The 21,531-nt window shown below is 31.0% G+C and overlaps 1 protein-coding gene across 1 annotated transcript in view; it reads right to left on the bottom strand.

Annotated features, from left to right (window-relative positions):
• The window catches only part of LOC111617359 (probable phospholipid-transporting ATPase IA), a 231,157-nt gene that overhangs the window by 11,618 nt on the left and 198,008 nt on the right, over positions 1-21,531 (bottom strand). The window contains exons 44-54 of the mRNA XM_023358665.1: positions 21,003-21,108; positions 16,877-16,954; positions 16,656-16,766; positions 16,436-16,510; positions 14,787-14,909; positions 11,296-11,374; positions 11,130-11,191; positions 10,849-10,905; positions 10,663-10,770; positions 10,475-10,563; positions 8,815-8,916 (exon numbers count right to left, since the gene is read on the bottom strand). Of these exons, the coding sequence (XP_023214433.1) occupies positions 8,815-8,916; positions 10,475-10,563; positions 10,663-10,770; positions 10,849-10,905; positions 11,130-11,191; positions 11,296-11,374; positions 14,787-14,909; positions 16,436-16,510; positions 16,656-16,766; positions 16,877-16,954; positions 21,003-21,108 (990 nt within the window). The remainder of the gene's footprint in view (positions 1-8,814; positions 8,917-10,474; positions 10,564-10,662; positions 10,771-10,848; positions 10,906-11,129; positions 11,192-11,295; positions 11,375-14,786; positions 14,910-16,435; positions 16,511-16,655; positions 16,767-16,876; positions 16,955-21,002; positions 21,109-21,531) is intronic.

Below are 21,531 nucleotides of genomic sequence, written 5' to 3'. Positions count from 1 at the left end.
ACAGTTACATTTACAAACTAATATACATTTTCTTGCAATTTTTGTAATATAATATTAAAATATAAAATTTAGCATTGCAAAATACATTATTTCCTCTCTACTTCTATAAAATTGAATTTCTGAACAAATAAAATTCTTAACTTTACACAGCCTCAAATTATAAATACTGTCTTAAGGCATGCGTACAACAGGCAATATTGAGATGTATAGAAAAACCAATACATCATTTATGAATTAATAATAATGACATGATATAAAAACAATTATAAAATCTGATATAAAAATATTATCTTAACTACGACAAGTAATGTTATTGCCAGATATGACAGCTACAAGTTTTTCATACAAACTGAGTATTTTAAATATCAACAAATACAAAAACTGAATAGCCACCTTTGGAATGTTGGACTAGAAATGTAAATTTGAAACACACAAACCTTGGTACCCAACTGACCCTTGGGTGTACTCGACAGAAATACTTAGTTTTGGGCTATATCTGAGTGGCCTCTAAACATTTCTGCTATTTAAATGTTTAAAATTCAGAATAACGTTTTAAAAATGGTTGAATGACCAGGAAAGTAAAGGCATTAGACTGTTGCTCTAGAAGATCCAGGTTCAAATCAGGTTGACCTTTAAAAACTTTATGGGTAGTTTGATTCTAGATATATTGAGTCCTGTTCCTCATAACCTGACTGTTAATGTTATTGGCTTGACCAGACTTGTAATGGATTTGCAAAGCAAAATGTACTCCTAGCATCCACACGATATTAAAACTTTAAGAATTAATTAATTAATTAGAATTTCTATTTAATTTGTAACAGATAAATTAAAAATTGTAGAATTCTTAAAATTCTAAACAAAAAATCAATTTTTTTTTTGAAATTACAGTAGAGCGTCGATTATCTGAGTCAATTGGGGACTGGGGTTGTTTGGAAAATCGATTTTTCGGATAACCAATTATGTACGAAAAAATATATTATTAATATAGTATATTAGTATATCCCAATAATAGTATATTAATATGTCCCATGTTTAAATTTTTCTCCATTGCATGTCATTTTGCGTTAAATTTTCGTCGATGTTAAGCCTAATGAAAAGTTGATTGTAAGATGTTAAGCCGAATGAAAATTTTTATAATAATAATCATGGCTATTGTATCATTAAAAATTATTTCTTTATTTTGTACAAACAAAATAAATATATTGAAAAATATAAAAACAAAAAAATTATACTTTAGAAGTTAATTCAGTATCAAAAACTTTTGATTCAGCATGACACAGTTTGACTGGAATGCTTTCGGTTAACCAATGTTTCGGTTGATCGGCATTTGAATAATTGATGCTATACTGTATTACTACTAGATCAAAACATAAATCTTTTAAGAAGTGAAACATCTTTCCATGCTAAAATAAATAATAAAATGGAATTACAGTAGAGCATCGATTATCTGACCTCTGATTAACCATCACTTCGGTTAACTAACCGTTCTAGTCGGCAAATTTCAAATGTCCGCTAGTGATGTGGCACTACAATATTTGGCTATGTCTTGGTTACTTTAATATTAATTTTTGTTAAATTTTTGCGTGTTTTAGCTGGCAACATCAACTCGACCGTTGAAGGGAGGCCAGTATTTAATTTAAACGAGACTTAATTTTCTAATTATGAGTGGTTATTTGTTTTGTGGGCAATAAAATAATTTTAAAATAATTTTTAACGATACAATAGCGACCATTATTATTTAAAAAAATTTGTTAGGCTTAACATCAATGAAAATTCAACACGAAGTTGGTTAATAGCGATATACTAATATACTAATTACATGGGATATACTAATATACTATAGTAATAATGTATTTTTTTCATTCTTTTCGGTTATCTGATTTTTTCAGTTATCCGATCAACCTGAGTCCCCAATTGAGTCGGATAATCAATGCTCTATTGTATTAGCAACTGAAAAAATAAAGAGCATAACAAAAAAACTGTTTATGTATAAGGTTCTTTAAAGTTCTCAGCAGTTTCAAAAACTTAAGATTTTGACAGTTTAACAGGCTACTCTGGAAATCTGGACTGAAGTCAGGAATGATATTTCAGAAATATTCATATGATTTGGCCCTATTCGTCATAGGCTGTTCCCATTTCAAGAAGGCCAAACTCAAAACAAGCATTAAAAAAAACACACACAGACCCACTTAGAGCAGAAATATTAAGAAAATGCAATTTATATCCTTACAGATACTCACTTATTACTTTAAAATTAGTGTGTGTCATTCAAACTTCTAATTTGTTATCCATACAAAACAGTATTGATAACTGAAACCAAACAAGTTTAACTAGTGTGTTTAGAAAAACAACACATAACTGAGAATTAAATATATTGATCACTTAACACATTAATTATTATTAAAACTTTCTATTGATTTGCAAATTTTAATCCATGTCATAAAGATTAAATAGTCCCATATACATTTTTTAGAATCTCTTACTATAATATAAATAATTTTAAACTACACAATTCTGAACTACTTATATTTAGAAAATCATTCCAATGTTCTAAAAATCTCAATAATTGATAATTGAAACCATTGTAGAATGTACGAATGGTCTAAGACACTATGTGACTGCTCGATAAGGACTTAATTAAGACTGGATAAAATTAGTTTCAGAATATTAAACAATGAGTCATTCATACATTCTAAAATGACTGTTTATCAAACAGGAATTCAAATGAATTTGATTTGTAATAACATGGAAAAACACTGGATTGTTTTTCAAAATGTTTGCAATTTCACTTTCAAAACTACATCATCTTACAATTTTTAAAAATTATTTATAAGATATGTTTAATGAAAATCTTTACAAAAATATTTATATCTGTTCCATTATTTACATATAAATACTTTATTATACATCTAACTATAAAAATATATATGTAAATGAGACGGTAATGTGTGGTTGTTAAGATTGATGTTTAGTTTTTAAATATTTTCAATAAATCCATTTTCTATTGGCATGATATTTTTTGAAGCTTTTTATTCATTGACACCAGTCCAAACTGCTTAGGAAATTTCTAGGCTGTGGGGAAAATGGTCCATTATGTGCCACTTATACTGTTCTGACCATTGTTTAAGCCCTTGCGCTGTCCTGAAAGAAAATGACATGTTGTTGAATTTAAAAAAAAAAAAATCTATATACATTTTAGTATGGTTCATTTGTTTGATTCAAAAATCTACATATAGTGTTTATTGTTCTATTGTATAAGTTTATGAAAATATTTATAATTTTTATGAATAAATAAATATAATCTTTCTTAAGACAAATATAATCTTCCTTAAGGCAATATTTTAAGAACTACAAACCCACAGAAAAATCAAAATATTAAAATAAAAATAATTTTGTGTTTTAATTCACCCAACTTTGTTAAGCATAATTACTTATTATGACATTGTCACAATACCAAGCTGCAATTTTTAATCATCTTTTAATGATCTTCACATGACAAAAAGTCACATGACTTCCAGACCAGATCAAAGGTTTCTATATAGTTAATTGGGGCCTCAGCTCCTAAGCTTTCCATATCTGGTCAATTTTGATCTGTCTAACTTCATTCAAGATTAATGTTGGATAAATAGACAGATGGACAAGTGAGAAATTTATAGATCTGCAATTTAAAAATTGCATCTATAAATTTCTCATTTGTCCAAATAAAAACAATTTTTTTTTTATAAATTGTATCCCATCTACTTGTAGTGATAGAATATTGTAATATTGAATTAAAGACAAAAATCTAAATAGTTCTTTCTAGTAATGTGTCCTAAAAAGCCAAAATAACAAAACCCACGCTTTTGAACTATGACTTTGGAGGAAATTATTACATACACCATGGACCATTAAATGGACAAAGCAATCAAGCCCAACTATTCACTGGAATCAATTATCCTTATGATTGAAATTTGAACCCTGTTCCAACAATATGGCCAGCTTACCCACATTACCCAAACAACATTAAAATGCTAAAAAGCATTTATTTACCTGTCAACTGACGATTCTACAAGGTTCGTTCAAAAAGTAATGCACTAGAATTTATTTTTCTGCTAGTATAAAACATACAACTGTGAAACTTGGGCATGTCCTAGCTGTTACCTTCAGCTATTCATGTTATTTTTCAACAAAGTCTCCATCCTTGTCTTTGGCCATATGCCACATTGAGGGAGGGCACTTATGCTGGCTCTGTACCAGTCCTGATCTTGTGCATACAACCATTTCCTCACAGCACTGAAAACATCATCTGACTGCAACTTGGTATAAAGAGCATTTTTCAAAGGACCAAAACTGTAAAAAATCTGATGACACTAAATTAGGATGGTACGATGGATGTGGCATTACTGTAAAACCCAGTTTTGTGATTGCCTCACAAGTCTCCAGACTTGTGTGGCCTTGTGTTATGCTGAAGAAGCAAGTCTCACAGGTTCTTCTCATGTCTCACATGTTGATATGTTGATAATGCTTCTTCAGCCTTTTCAGAGTGGTGACATAAGCCTTTTGAGTTAGTAGTTGATCCTTTAGGCATGACAGCCACCAAAGTAACACCATGGATGTCCCAAAACACAGCAATCATTCTTACTGTTGTTGACTTCAGACGTTTCACCCGATGATTGACGGTGCTTTGGTTAACAGCTACAGAACCGTAGACACCACACAATTGCTTGTGAATGTTTTCAACAGTTTCCCCTTTAGCAATGAGGAATTCTATCACTGCATGCTGCTTGGACTTGCATCAGTGACATTCATCCTTTTTCAATGGAGTCATAGTGGTTCCACCTGGTTTGAAATTTTTCACAAAGTTAGCAAAAGCTTCCTGATACAACTCCTCAAAAGGAAGTCATATTGCAGTCTTTGTTTCCCAAATATAAATTATGGTACATTGCTTTTTGAATAACCCTTATAGATAAAATAAAACAAATGAAAATGTTGATTAGATAAGAATTATGGCAGCCAGATATCTGTACATTACCTTGGTGAGTTTGGTTAAATGTATGTATTTTATATTAAGTTACAGATCTGATGTTGGCCTATGAATTAAGCCAAAAGATGCTTGTTTCTACATTTGAAATTGTTGCTGGAAAAGAAGTAAAGTTTTTATTTAATTGTTGATGTTGATTAGGTATTCACCAACAAAAAAAACTACAGGTGGCTCTTGATTTTCACACAATTCCCTATTTTGCACATTTTAAAAAATTAAACTTTTTAATATTTTTGTCGATAATGAAAAAATTTGCTTCCATGCAGAATTCTCATACACTACAAAGTATGGTAGCTCGCTATATATTCTCGGACACACATTACTTCCTACAATAGTGGACTTCTCGGAATCGTAATCACTACTGTGTTATTGTTCTGAGCAAGAGATCAAAACAGTTTCAGTCTTGCATTAGGGCATGCATCGACGTGTTGTGTGTTTTGCCAATTTATTTGTTTATGTTTAAATATTTTGTCCTTACAAATTGATAAACATGAGTGAGAAACAGAGAAACTGCAGTGTTGATAAATGTTCTGAAAATGGTGAATCCTTTGCTTCAATTGGACATTTGTATGATGTAAACAGATCTATGAAATGTTCAATTTTAAAAAATAAGAGTAAAATTAAAGAATACATTCAAAATTGTGGAAATATATCTTCAAAGATTTTTTTCCAAAAGACACAGCATAGTAATGGATGAAATGGAAAGATCTTTGTCCTCATAGATTGTGTGAGATTCGAAAGGCCCCTGGGTCTAAGTTAATAATTTTATTAATTATGTAAAATAATGTCACCAAATAATAATTCATTTTTGGTGAGAAAAATACTGTTTTAACGTGGGAAAAACCCAGATAACAGATGTTACTTCCTTTCACAGAAGAGAACATCCTCTGACTTTCCCTTATCTGGTTAAAATCCTGCTCAGATGGGAAATGATTACCCCTCATTCATCCCCCCTTTCATCCGTTCTCACGAAAGAGTTACTGGCCGATGATTGGTCGGGATTCAGGAGATATAAGAGAAATCAGCCCGAATTCGAGGAGTTCAGCGAGGGAGTTCTTCGACAGATCCGAAGCGTCAAACTCCACACAGTTTTCCTCCTGATGACCAACGCCCTTAAACGCGTCCCATAGACTAAGTCCCGAGTCTGAACTTAGTAAATATACTTTTATATTTGTGCACATATTGATCTTCCATCGAAGAAGTACATGAACTTATCTACAAGGTGTCCCTTACCTACCGAATAAGAAGACGAACGTCAACTAACCCAGGTTGTATGTTTTATAACGTTTTTGTGAGCTCTCTCTCTCTCAATCGCGCATTCGGTATAATAGAAGTATAGCTATCTCTTGATTTGCATGTTAATTGTGGAAATTCTTTCTCTCGTTCATTGAGATTTTTGTATGATTTATTTTCTTGTTATATTAAATTTATTATTTCGTTTTAATTAAAAATGTCTTTTAATTGCGTGAACGAATCAGATCTCATACGCGTGTTTGTCCGCGGAATTTAATTGACAAACTGGTGTCAATCCTGACGAGCATCTGAACTTCGCAGTTCGGATCAATTTTGATAACGCTCTCCTATTAAAGTTAGAAAACTGGTCTTACCGACTAGTGCCCGTAAGTGGCGTAGATTGAGACCTACGTCCTTGGCTACTCTCACAATTGATGATCAACATCAAAATAATGTTCCACCGAGTTTTTCAATTATTCAAGCTAAGGCTCTTAGTTTGCATGAAGACTGAAAGACTAGATTAAATGAAGATTCCAACACAGTATTTCAAGCAAGGGCTGTTTCGACAAATTTAAAATGAGATATTCTTTACATAATATTAAATTCACTGGAGAATCAGCTTATGCAGATAAAGATGCTGTAAAAGAATTTATTTCCTCATTCTCTAAAATTATTGTTGATGGAGAATATTCTCCTAGCCCGTCTCAATGTAGTGAGACGGGTTTATTTTGGGAAAAAAAGGCCTAGTTGTACATTTTTATCAAAGGAAGAATCAGTTTCCCCTGGACATAAACCTTCTAAAGACCAATTGACATTGCTTCTTGGTGGAAACTTAGCTGGTGATTTAAAATTGAAGCCATTGTTAGTTTACCAAGCAGAAAATCCAAGAGTATTGAAAGGGAAAGATAAAGAATTGCTTCCAGTCATTTGGAAGTCAAATAGAAATGCCTGGGTTACTGCATTAATATTTAAACATTGGTTCCAACAGTTAATCAATATTGTAAAAATAATAATTTACAATTTAAAGCATTATTAATCTTAGACAATGCTCCAAGACATCCAAAATCTCTGCAGAATTTATACCTGGAAATCAATGTTGTGTTTCTTCCTCCCAATACAGTGGTACCTTGGTGACTATTAAACATATCTTATACAAATTTTATGATCCAAATATAGAAGAAAATTTATAAATTATAATACATGTTTAAAACAATTTTTATTTTGTAAATAATAAATTAGTATCAATTAGAATATTTGATAGTTTTTAATATAAAAAAATATAGGTTATTAGAAAGTTTAATATTGTAATATTAAGAAACTGTTTTTTCAAATTATACAAGATAATTTTTGTTCACATGATTATTTATAAAAAAACTATATAAAATTTACTGCAAAACAAACAAATATTTGATTTAAATTCTGATATGTACATTAAATGTAAAATTTAAATCTATTTACAAAAATTGTTTCTATTAAGTAAAATAAATTATTATAAATCATAAATTTTATATAATATGTATAATTAAAACTCTCAAATATTAAACCAGAGGTTAATTAAAACCTTAAAATATTTAACTCAAGGTTGTGTTAATATTTTCAGTTAAAATTTAAGAATATTTTGTATATCCTAAAATTCTGTAAAATTTTCAAGTAAGTTATTTTCAGATTAAAATATCCAGTTATTAGTAAAGACTCGCATCATTTTTTTACAATAATGTAAAAGAAAATGGAACAAATTCAAAACTAACTTGTTTGAAAATATTATGCTGGAGATCATTTTATTTTCTTACAGAGTTAAGATATACTCAAAATTAAATAAGTACTTATCTTTAAATACACATTTCTCATAGCATAATAAAATTTAAGAGCTGAAACTTTTATATTTTTTTCTATCATCATTATCAATCTAAATATTCAATTTATTTATTTAAATATTATGGGTAAACCACTTACAAGGATGTTACTACAATCAAATTTTTTTTAGCATGCAATTATCATCAATATAAATATTGTTAAATATATATTGATAATGGCAATACAGGAAAATATATAACCAAAGGGAAAGTAAATCTTGAAACTATCACCTTTCCTTGCAGATATCATTAAAAACAGTTTTAATGTATCTATTCTGTAAAGTAATACCATTGCATGCATAGATTTTACTTGAATTTAACATGAAGTAAACAAAACTATGGAATTTGTTTTTATCTTCATGACTAGGTGTATAGGCAGACACAGGGCATTTCTACATCATCTTTATTCAGATTTTTACATCATCTTAAAGATGATGTAGAAATGCCCTTTATCTATCTATGCACATATTAGATGATAACAAAGTTTTATATATATATAAAATGAAATTTAATACTTCATTAAAATGTTATTTAAACTAATAAAAATATTTACATAAACACCAATATTTATTAAAATAGTAAAATATTTACTACTAATAAATAATGAACATCAAATACATATAAATTCACAACAAATATATGCATATACACAACACTTATATAAACAAACAAAAAAAGTATATATATATATATTTTACAGAACTGTACCTTTGTTTTGTAGCATGTAAAATAACTTTTCCTGGATCAGTATTTGCAATTTCACTTTCTCTAACAGCTTCTGCTAAAGTTTTAAATGCTGTGCGATGAATTCTATCATAATAGAAGAAAATTACATAATTAAGCAATTCATTATTAAAATTAACTAATCATCATTTCTTTGCTATAAAAATTTCACACAGTGAACTTCCTAAATCTGAACTGTCCTATCAAATAAATAAAAATATCTCAAGCTTGTAATTAATTACAATTTTAACACAATTTAATTATTTAATTCAGGGGCCAGCAACCTTTCAATGGTATTGTGCCAAACCTAAGTCATAGTGTTATTCTTTGTGTCGACATGTTTCTGCCAATTTTGTTACATATATTGAAATTGGTCCAGTTATAATTGACTTCAAAAATATATAATTTTGAAAATAAATTGTTAATTGAATTATGTTCTTACATGTGAAGTGCATGCCCAACACATAGATAGTGGTATGGAGTGTAAACATATGTGCTGTAATATAAATATATATAAACAAGAGATTTGTTTATAATGTACTACAGCCTACACTAAACTGTGGCATCAATTTAAATGTGTAATTAATAATTAATATATAGAGGAGAAGGTGGTATTATGGAACCCCAATTACATTTTAGTGAATTGTAAACAAGGTATCATAACTACACCCACATTTTTTGTGCAAAAAGTACTGTTAACTATTAAACTAAATGTTCCTAATTGGATTTTTCGCTAGTGTAATTATAAGTATGGTTTTTGAAGGCTTTTGTACAAAAAGTCCGAAAGTAGGCTTAGAGAAAATCGGGTGGTAATATGGAACCTTACTGTATATTTTCAAAAAAATGCTTTAATGTAGCCAAAAACAAATAGGAAAGGACAAAAAATGTTAAATAATTACAAAATTATTTACTCCAATGTATTTTATCGCAAAAATGCTTTTATAATAGAAAAATATGACCTCCATCAACAATATATATTCCAGCAGCTCTTTTTCGATATTTTCAGACTTTCTACCTAGTGTCTTTTTCCCAAATTGCTCCGGACGAATGTCTGATTGCAAAGAGAGAGTTCGGAGGAGTTGAGTTCCATATTACTGTAAAAGCACCAAAGGGGTCCGTATTTCACGCATCGCCATCTCGAATTAACTTATGTCTGTCGAGACCAAAATTTAAAAAACGTGAACATCACACAGATTAATATGTACCCCTAAGTCTCTGGAACGGAATACATGCACCAGTGAACCTACAACTACACGATTTATATTTTAAAAATAATTAAATTCACTTAGCATTCAAAACTTGCAAATTTTGAAAAAAAAAAACAAATTTGCTGATTAAATATGGACAACCATTTAACTGAAATAAAACGGGTTTTCCCCTCGCTATGGATGTCTGCCTAGTTCAGTTCAGCCACAATCTGCTACAGTTCGCCTTTATTATCAGTTTGAAATGGGGTGGTTCCATAATACCTGCAGTGTTCCATAATACAGTGTTCTATTCAATCAGAATGATACTGAAAATCATCCCACATACCATAGATTGCCAATCCCTGATTTTATTAATAGATAATAAAATGTATTAAAGTTTTCAAAGTGCTCAGATTTTAGTCTGTTCTCTGCAATCATAAATTAAAAATTGTACATACACTTTATATGTGAAATCTCCTAATAGTGTTATTAATGGAATAATTATCAATCCCATCCAAAATACACCTGAACTCATTACCATTCTGTCCTACATGATAAAAATTGATTGTAAGATGTTTAATAATCAGTATAGTTAATCAAAGTATGTTTTTCAGTAATAAAACTAAACCAAATGAAATAAACTTACTATTCCCACCATATCGGCAGCTATAGGAAGAGATGGCCAAAAATTACTATATATTAATAAAAATAGAAACCAGCTTGCAATGCTTCCCCATATTGCTAAATGTGTTACCTGTGAAATAGAATTTTATTTTAAGTTTAGAAGTAAATACGAAAACTAATTATGCCAAATTAAAATTTCTTAACTCACCCATGTCCACGCATTCATTTCTAATCCAGCTTTTAGACATACGGCCACAACTACATACTGAAAGAAATGATACATTTTCATAAATTTATACAATGGAAGAGCATCAAAAGTGAAGTTAATATAAGAGATTTTGTGATTTTTAAAAATTTTTTAGTAGTATTAATTAATTGCAAATTTTAACAAAATAACAAAAATTTGTTTTGTTTATTCTTAATGGCTAATTTAGAAAAAGCTTCATTATAATATACTTTAAAAAAAATGAGAAAAATTAAAACACATACTGTATATATCATGTTACCAAGTACAAGATAGCCACCTTCTTTACCATTTGACCACGCAATATCTGAAATAAATTTTTAGTTAAGTTATTATTTCTTCATTAAAACTGAAACACAATAGTTAAATTACAAAGTATTTATTTAAAATTTTTAAATTTAATTCTCATACCTTGAGTCATGCTTAAATAAGTCAACCAATACAACAGTACAGAATGAAATATAGAATTTACAATCCATATCCAGAAAACCTACATGTAATTTATTTAAATTTTACAAATTTATCTTACATTTTTTCATATCAAATCATTACAAATTTATCATATATACAGTAGACCCCTCTATAAAACGGGTTCATATAATACGGATTTGTATATAACAGCAAAAAAATTGCGACCATATTCGTATAAACACACTAAAAGAAACTCATAAAATATGGTAAAACGTCATCGCCGACTCGTGTCGTGACATGATTGGTTGAATCTAGACCAGTGGTACGCGTACCCCTGGGGGTACGCGAAATTGCATGAAGGGGTACGCGCGGCAATCTAAAATCGGCCAATTTAAAATTTAAATGCATGATATGAAACAATCAAAAAAAAATAATGGTTGGACCATCAAAAATTCGGCAATTTACAACACGATGTGGAATGCACAAATTCGTTTATTTATAACTAAAAACATTCTCGAAATTTCATTGTTAAAAAATGCATTTGTGACAATACCTAAATTCTTGCGCAAGAAATAACTTGTACAATTATCACTATCATCATGTCAGTGAAGCAGCAATAAAATATTTACTACCATTTTGCATAACATATTTCTGCGAGAGCGGATTTTCGCCATGACAAACGTGAAAACTAAACATCGTCACCGACTTCAACTCGAAGATGACTCGAGACTGAAGCTGACCAAAAAGCAACCAGATTTTACAAAGTTGTGCAAAGAAAATCGTGCACATTTGTCACGTTAAAATTAAATAACCTTATGTTATTTTCATTATTACTGTATTAGAATTGTATTTTAAAGGTAATAAATGTAAAAAACAAACATTCTATTTATCACTTGCTGTCTACCCACGGCTTCGCCCGCATTATATCGAATTTTCTCGTGGGAGTAATATATTTTCTCGCAGTAAAATGTAGGCTATGTCCATCTCCAACATGTAAGCTATCTCTGTGCCAAATTTTATTAAAACCTGTTCAGCGGTTTAGATGTGAAAAGGTGGCAGACAGACAGCAATACCTTCGAATTTATAATATTAGTATGAATTAATATGAATTTCTGCTATAAGGGGTACGCGAGTTTGAGCTCTTTCTTGAAGTGGTACGCAGGAAAAACTAATTGGGAACCAATGATCTAGACCAATAGTAGATATTGCACAAACCGTTGAGTTTAAACGAGCAGCAGACCTACTAAAAACCAATTATTATTTAACGTCCATAAAAATTATATTTAAATTAACAATGTCTCCAAAGTTCAGCAAATTTTTCGCAGAAAAATAATTTTTCAGGAAACATGCCCGCTGTTCGATGCACTGTTCCGTGATGAAAATAAGCTTAAGCAATAGCGTCGTCAAACGGTGCACACTCTCAGTAAGTAATTCTACAATTTTTTTGTTTATAGCATAGTTTATATGAATTATTCCCAAAAAATTATATGTGTTTTGGAAATGTTGAGTCAAATTAGTCTAGAATCAATTAATTTTATGGAAGAAAACCTTTCAAACAGCCGTAGTCTGTAAACTGCATACGTGCCAGGCTGATTGGCTCATGTATTTAAGGACTCATACAACATGAATTTCATAAAACACGGAATGTATCTACCGTGTTATGGGGGTCTACTGTATTTCAATGTTTTATAAAATAATCATTTTAAGTAGCTTTTACATAAATCTTCANGATATTAGTACAAATGTAAGGACTTATAAGTTTCAGAATTATATTAACTTCATCTTCAAAAGATTTATTAACAATTTTTATTTATATTTTATTTAATATTATAATTATGTATATGCTTTTAAAGCACAAATTTTTAACAACAAAAATTCATTTAGTTTCAAATTTATATCTACATCATTATTTTTTAATACAATATAGTTAAAAAAATAAAAAATTTCAGCCTGTTTCAGCAAAAAATTTTTTTTTTTAATTTTCTAACATTTTTGGCTATCAATGCAACCATCATCAGAAATGAACACAAAGGAATAGTTTTTAAAATTCAACTGTGTTCAAAATATGGATCAGTGACATACAATTGCAATAACAAATAAATAATAATAAAGTATACAAAAATATATAATACATAATAATAAAATATATATATAAACATATAAACAATAATAATAAACACTAGATCCATTGATTATATAAAATAAATTACTGTGTAGTTTTGAGTTTTGTCCCTGTTGCAGGGTATAAGAAATTTGCATGCTGATATACTCGATGCATTCTTGTGCTTAATATATGTGTTCTTAATAGTATTTTTGTATATGGCTACTTTTGCTAGAGTTTTTCCAAAGTGTTAGTTCCTGAAGGATTTAAAGAGTTTTGTGCCTGTGAAATGTGATACATTATCTGGAAGTGTTGCCATAATAGCCAGCATTGTGGTGCATGTGCCTTTATGTACATTGTAACAATATTCCTTAAGTCTGGTAGGTAGATTTCAGGATGTGAATTTTATATATTTGCTGACCCTATTTTCTAGACCTAGAGTAAAAAGTATTTCACACACTCTTGAGACCATGGAAAGATCTATTGGACCCCTGTCATTATGCAATAAATCATAGACCATATTGTTGTACTTATGAGTTAGTGGCTTATTGCCCTGTCTAATAGACAGAGCAATAAACAACTACTTTTTTGAAGGTGTTATCAAGCAACTTGTTATATGTTACCAGTGTGATAGAGTGGGTTTATTACTTTTTATGGGGAGTATTCTCTGCTTGTATATTAACTAAGATGTTGATGATATTTTGGCTGTATTTGTGAATGGCTGCTATGTTTCTGATCCTATTCAACTGTTTTATAGGTGTCCCTTATATCTGTACAGTGTGTAAGCCCTTGTGACAAGGGCCTTAAAAGCTTCCATTTTGTATCTGGGAGGATTGTTAGAGCAACAAGGCATGTATAATGGGTGGGATGTTGGTTTAACATATAACTTTGTGCATATCTCCCCATTTACTTGGATGATGATCAGATCCAGAAAGTGTGCTTCTTTATTATTGAATTGGTCCAGGACTATTTTTAATCTGTAGAGATTATTGACTGCATTGATGAAGCTTTGCATATCCTGTTGTGTGTTCCATATTATCAATACATCAACTTCATAACATCTGTGTAATAAAATTTTGTTTTGCATTTTAGAAATAACAGTGTTTTCCCATTTTCCTTAGCACTATTTTTTATAGTATATTATTATGTATTATATATTTTTGTATACTTTATTATTATTATTTATGTATGTTATCACAATTGTACATCATTGATCCATATTTGGAACACTGTTGAATTTAAATTTTAAAAATGTTCCTTTATATGTTTGTTCCTGATGATGGCTGTATAGATAGCTGAAAATGTTAAATAAATAAAAAAATTTTTTGCTGGAACTTTTCATTTTTATATTTATTCCAGTTAAGAGATTTTATTATTACAATATACTTACTTTTACATTAAAATATTGTGCACTCTGTGATGGCTTGTATAAAGCAGGGAATTTCATCATGGTTTCTGCACTACATGTCCTGTCAAATAAGCCCATTACCACAGGAGGAGCAGCAGTAAAAATCTAATAAATAATTTTTTTAATATCAAATTTTCTTTAGAAGTCAAAAATTACAAATGAAATTTAAATTTAAAAATATCATTTCATAAAATCTGAAACAAGAATATAAATTTTTAAACAAATTTCAGTAAGGCTTGGTACCATTTTATGTTTCCAAAAAGAAAATACAGCTATTTAAGGAAACCAAAGTTTAAGTAAGGGCAAAATGCTTCTGGACATTTATTTGGACTAACTTCAGCTCACAGTATCATTCAAAATAATGCAGGTTACATGCAGTGTTCTTGAAGCATATGAAATTCACATGTAAATATTAAATTTCATATGCTTTGGGAACACTGTGTATCTTGTATTTGTTTCAAATAATATAATGGGTTGAATTTGGTCTAAATAAATGTGAGGGACAAACAGACCCACAATAAAGTGTTATTTTAAATTTTAATTATTGGAACTTTAATCAGTTAAAATCGAGTGTTAGGCTAACAGCCATAAAAATTTATTTCCCACGGAGTTGGTTCCTTGTTGAGACGGATCCAGCTAGTCAGAGATGTGTCACCAGGAACTTTCGATGGAGGGCCTATATTGGACGCCAGACCGTTAACGGCAACCACCTGACCTCATGGAAAAAACCCAAGAGGAATAACAAGAGAAAAGAAAAAAGACCCCGAGGTCAGTCGTCATCCGAAGTCCCTCTACAAAAGTCGTCTTCAAAAAGTCCGCTCAACAAAGTCGTCCTCTAGGATTTAAAATCGTGACCCAGGATTAACACCGTGACCCTACGCTCAAAGAGAAAAAGATCGTGCCTGTTTAAGGATAACATCTCCACACCTCCACCCCAGTGAACGGACAAGATCCAGAACCAGTAGATTAAACTTTCCATCGGCGTATCATCATCGGTGTGACCACAGATCCTTCGACCCAGAAGCAAGGTATTTATCAACCCACGATTTGCGTGTAAACTCTCTCTCTCGAATGGAATAGTATAATTAGGGGGCTATGATAGAAATAGAATATATATGTATTTTCTTTAGTTTTTATTAAAATTGTTATTTGTTAGCAACCATGGAATCCGAGTAAATTACTTCCTCGTCTCTCTCCTCACCTCTACTTCGAATCCAAGCGCTCACACGCTACCGCTCGCGTGACATAACGTCATGATTTCCGAGTCCCCCAGAGACTTGGTGGTGTCAGATTTAGGTCTCCTGACGTGATGTCAATGAGACACCGACCCTACGGTCACAGTGGTGTCAGAAGTGGGATTTTTAAGGCCCCCAGAGCCCCCGGAAGTACAAAAACAAAAGGCTGACGCAAAAACAAACCATTGGAAAAAATTTAGACTCCGAGAAAAAGCAAACTCCGATCAAAGGTCACATAAAGATATGAAAATGTTTCTCTCTTTTTTGTGAAATATATTTTTTTACTATATTTTTTAAGTTGCTTGTCCACATTTCCAACCAAATAATAAAATCATCATTAAAATACATTCTAAAATACTTCAAAATAAAAAGAAAAAAATTAGATTTAATACTAACCACATTATAAAGACCAATTGACCACCTCTCAAATAATGTTTGTCCAGACCAACCACTTAGTATAGCCCACCAAAGCTGTTAAATTATAACAAAAATTTAAAATTTTTAAAGCTTTTCTGGTAAGTTTTAAGTATAAAATTTTTTTTATCTAAAAATTTCATATGTTTACTTTATGAGTTAACATTAAAATAATTATACAATATTTTAATTAAAATCTTACCTCAATAACATATAAACATATGTTTTTATGAAAAGAATAAAGTATAAGTTTGCAGAGACGTGCATGACTCCATGCACCATGGACAAATAGTAAAGGAATAAGAAACCGAAACTGAAAGTGTAATTAAAAAGACTAATTCATTAAGTATCATAAATTTCATATAAGATATAAAATGGATTAATTTTTGAGTAATTAGAAAAAAACTAAATGCTTATTTTTACCTGGGCAATGGCATAATCTGATGCACAGGCAGCTTGTAAACCTTCAACACCACTTATGCCAATTCCAACATGTGCAGCCTGTATAGATAATTAATAACTAATTAAATTCTGCAATTAAAAATAATGAGAGAAATTCATTGTGTATAATTAGAAAACTTGATAAAAAATCATAATTTATTTTTATTCAATTGGAAAAAACAATCTGAAGAAGTTAAGCATGTATAGAAGTTTTGTATTTAAATATTTTTTCCAATTGTAAGTATCACACAACCAGATTTTTGATTAATACCAAATGATCTGCTAGACTGTAGCCATAATATAGCCTGATGCAATTCAGCAGATTGTTTGGTATTAAATATTAAATAAATAAATACTTTCTTACTGGAACTACAATATAAGTATAAGTAAAAACAAAACCTTTAAACAATCCAACAAATCGTTTTTAATATCTTAAAAACGCTTTCGAACGCTTTAAGCGATCATCCTCAGTTATCATTTTGAATCGAATGAAGAATTCGAAATTATGTAAAATAATACTTCAAAAAGTGGTTACACAAATTTACGTTAAGATTTAACAAGCTTAAATAATCGCAAAGATTGTGCAAGTTAATTAAAACGAAATAAAGAAATAAAATAAAATATATACATCCAGTAAAAATTATCTTAATTAACATTTCCCACTTATATAAACTATATCAACTCATCGTAGAAGGATTTCCATGCCAATGACAATCCGTCAACATCCCTATGATTAATACAGTTTGTGTGCAACTGCGCCTTGTGAATTTATAGTTTTTCCAGATGTTTCACGGCCTGCTTGGATCTTGTAGCCTTGATGATCGACGCCTGATCCCAGAAGACCTCAATATTCTACTGTTTGGCAAAAGCAGCAAGCACTGTAGAGTCTATGTTTTTATTCACCGAGTGCTTATGTTCAACAATTCTTTTCTTTAAGTTTCTCATGGTTGCTCCTATGTATACCAAATTGGAGTTAAATCTACGGTCTTTTAACGCTATAGAGTATACCCCTGCCATCACGTTGCATTCGTAACTGACCTTTATCGTTCCTTAAGAGTCTGTACACGGTGGGATTACGCCTGTAAACTATCTGTATATTCTTATTTATGGTAACTTTCTTAACCATTCCTTTGAGGAACAGTAAGTAATTGAGCATGACTGTTTCCTTATGCTGATTCCCTCCCTGCGAGGGGTGTCGCTTCTGACAATTCGCAATGAAAGCATCTATTCTTTCTGTACGGTATCCTTGCTGTACCTCTATGTTTTGGATATATTCCAACTCGTTGTAAGTGTTGCGGATGCTGGTGCAATGCATATGCACCCTCCTTATTCATGAACGAAAAACTGCCATTTTTATATGCTCAGGGTCTGTGGAGTTCCTAGGAATGATAATAGGAAGATAACTGGGTTTCTGGTATATATCTGTTCTGATTTCCTCTTCCTTGCAAGTTATAGATACATCCAAAAAATTAACATTGCTTCCATTTTCCTGCTCCAGAGTTAATCCATATGGGTTGTCGTTGATCAGATCTATAAACTGGTTAACTCTGCGATTATCTTTCCACAAAATAAAGATATCAACAACATATCTTGTGTAGGACAATATGTCTTCCTGGAACGAGGGGAGTATATGGTTTTCGAGTTTACGCAACACTAATTCACAGAGTATAGCTGACATGGGGCTACCCATCGATATGCCCTGTGCCTGCAGATAAGTTTTATCTTCAAATTGAAAGAAATATGTGTGGCAAATTAAATCTGCCAATTCCAAGATCTGCTTGTGGTATCTCATAGAGTTGTTAGCTAAAATTAACAACTCTATGAAATACCACAAGCAGATCTCGCTTGGTAAAATATATATCCAAAGATGTTTGGCTTTGCCTACTTTTTAAAATGTTTCTAAAATGAATTAGACAAATGTCATTACTCTGAGCAGCAATACAGCCAGTGTAAATCTTTTCGGGATATTTATTTTCAATAAAATCAGTAACTTTCTGATAATACCTCAAGATTTCCTTTATCGAGTGAGATCCTTCCACGATGAAGCAAACATGTGGACTGAGACCGATGAACTGAAGTGAATAAAAAATGATGCTGCAAACTAATGTGAGAATCTGACTCTCTTGTGAGAATTTGGAATAATAATAATACGAATAGAGTTTTTTTTTCTTTATTATTTCCGTCATTTCTCCCATTCTCACCCTGTTGCCCGAGGAATAGACCCTGGACAGTGACAGAAACAGTGCAATTCAATGACCTTCTTGACGGACGAAGTCGTCTGAGTCCGCGAAAGCTCCCCGGAGACCTGCGGTGTGCAAATTAACTACAAAAGGTCACCTACAAAGGTCAACCGTACGGTGAGAAACATTACTAAAAATGGTCAGTCATCTCCCCAGGTGATGACGAAATTAATACTTATTGGTCAAGAGATGTCTCTAATGTTGTCACCCATGACGGGAGAGACTGTCATAAATCAGGAGAACTGTCAAAATCCCAGATTTCTCCCACACTAAAAGGGTATAAAAGGGGAACAATCCGACACCTCGACAGCGGTCGTCGGGGAAGAAACAATGAAGCGGACTCTTCCAGCCCTCTCAGGATCTATGAAGCTCATTATCGCCGCTCCATACAAGGTAAAGGACTTAGAATATTTCCCATTCTCTCCATATACGCCAGAATTACTCCTCGAAGAGGTTAACCGAAGAACCCTCTGAGCGAACTCCACCAGGAGGAACTCTACAGTCAAAGAGCAATGGAGCTAATACCTTATACATAGCCCAGCTGACAAAAAAGGACATCGCTCCACATAGCCTTCCAAGGGCACTTCGCTTAGATGACGACTATCACAGAGCGTTTTATCAACGCCCTATACGATGAGATCGTATCCTACATGGTAAACCCTTGCCATAAATTCTCTCTCTCTCACCAACGTGAGGTCTTTCTCAATCTTTAGGCTTTAGATTAGGTTAGAGTATAGAATAGATTTTTATTTTCATTACGCGCAGGTTATAATTATTGTCTTTATGTATAATTTATTATCTGTTCATTAAATGTGTTGGTTTATTTCTACCCGTGTAGTCAATTGGACATCTTGTCACGACTTCCAACTCCTCCCCACTCACTTATTTTTGCCCTCCTATAGCCATTCTCCAACAACGAAGCCGGTAAGTGGGGAGACATGCATTGCTCTACCCCCTTGGTTCACACTAATGTAACATCATATAGTGAGTTTTTGTTAGTACCGTGGAGCAAAAATATGTTCGAATTTCATGTCATACTCTAAAAATTTCGTATGCTGGAGCGTTCATATCCTGAGGTACTACTGTATATTGAAATTTTAACTTATGCTAAGATTATTTGTTTTTTCAATGATAAGGCTTCTCTGTTTCCATTAATAATGAAATTAACATCTATTGGAAATGGAACTGTTCCTAAAAAGCTTATTTATAAATAAACTTATTTTCTAATTTCATTTAAAGTTACAAAAGTAATCTAATTTGGACTTTTATATTTTAAATAAAAACTTGTTTCCTTAATATTGTAAGCTATTCATTTTCAAAAGTCCATTTTTAGTATAGATAAAATGTTTTTCAAGACATAACATCTCAGATCAAAGCTTATATTTCCAATTAAATCTGCCATTTCAAACACAGTTTGAACAAAAATAGAATCAAATCATTAAATTAATTATATTCAAAATGTTTTCAAATCTTCCATACATTTAGCAGTCCGTTATTTATGTTGTAAATCTCCAAAATTTTTGAAAATTTCCATAGCTTTAACCCTAAAAATTTTGGACATTTACAACTTAAATAACCAATGACCAAACGTGCAAAAATTCTAGAACATTTTAAATTTAATTAGTTAGAGATTGATTCTATTTTAATTCAAACAGTAATCAAAATAGTACATTTAATTAGAAATATAAACTTTGATCTCAAGATGAGACACTGTCTCAAAAAACATCTAATCTACACTAAAAACAGGCTTAAAATAATGTACAAGGTCAAGGGAACATATGGTGTTTCTCATATATAAAAATTCAAAGTTATGTTTAAATACTATTAGGTATTTAAAATTTTTAATATTTAATGTTGTATGAACAAACCTGAATCATGGCAACATCATTAGCACCATCCCCAATTGCTAATGTCACTGATTTAGTAGAAGCTTTAACCATTTCTACTACTTCTGCTTTTTGCATTGGTGATACTCTAAATTTTTAAAATATAAATTGTCATGAGCCATGTATTTAAATTACTACAAGCAAATTACAGTAGAGCGTCGTTTATCCGAATCAATTGGGGACTGGGATTGTTTGGATAACTTATTTTTCGGATAACCAATTATGTACGAAAAAATATATTAATTTATCCCGTGTTGAAATTTTTATCCTTTGCGTGTCGCTTCGCGCTGAATTTTCGTCAATGTTAAGCCTAACAAAGACTATTGTATTGTTAAAAATTATTTTTTTATTTTGTAGAAACAAAATAAATATATTGAAAAATATAAAAACAATAAAAAATTATACTTCAGAAGTTAATTTAGTATCAAAAACGTAAAATATTTGAGTAGCCCAAGACATAGCCAAAGATTACAGCGCCACAGCACTGGCGAAAATTTAAATTTGCCGACTG

This window comes from Centruroides sculpturatus, unplaced genomic scaffold (assembly GCF_000671375.1).
Source record: "Centruroides sculpturatus isolate CEXI.00-Female unplaced genomic scaffold, Cexi_2.0 scaffold118, whole genome shotgun sequence".
Taxonomy (NCBI): Eukaryota; Metazoa; Arthropoda; class Arachnida; order Scorpiones; family Buthidae; genus Centruroides; species Centruroides sculpturatus.
The sequence above is the reverse complement of the archived record's forward strand: the minus strand, read 5'-3'. Positions and strand labels throughout refer to the sequence as shown.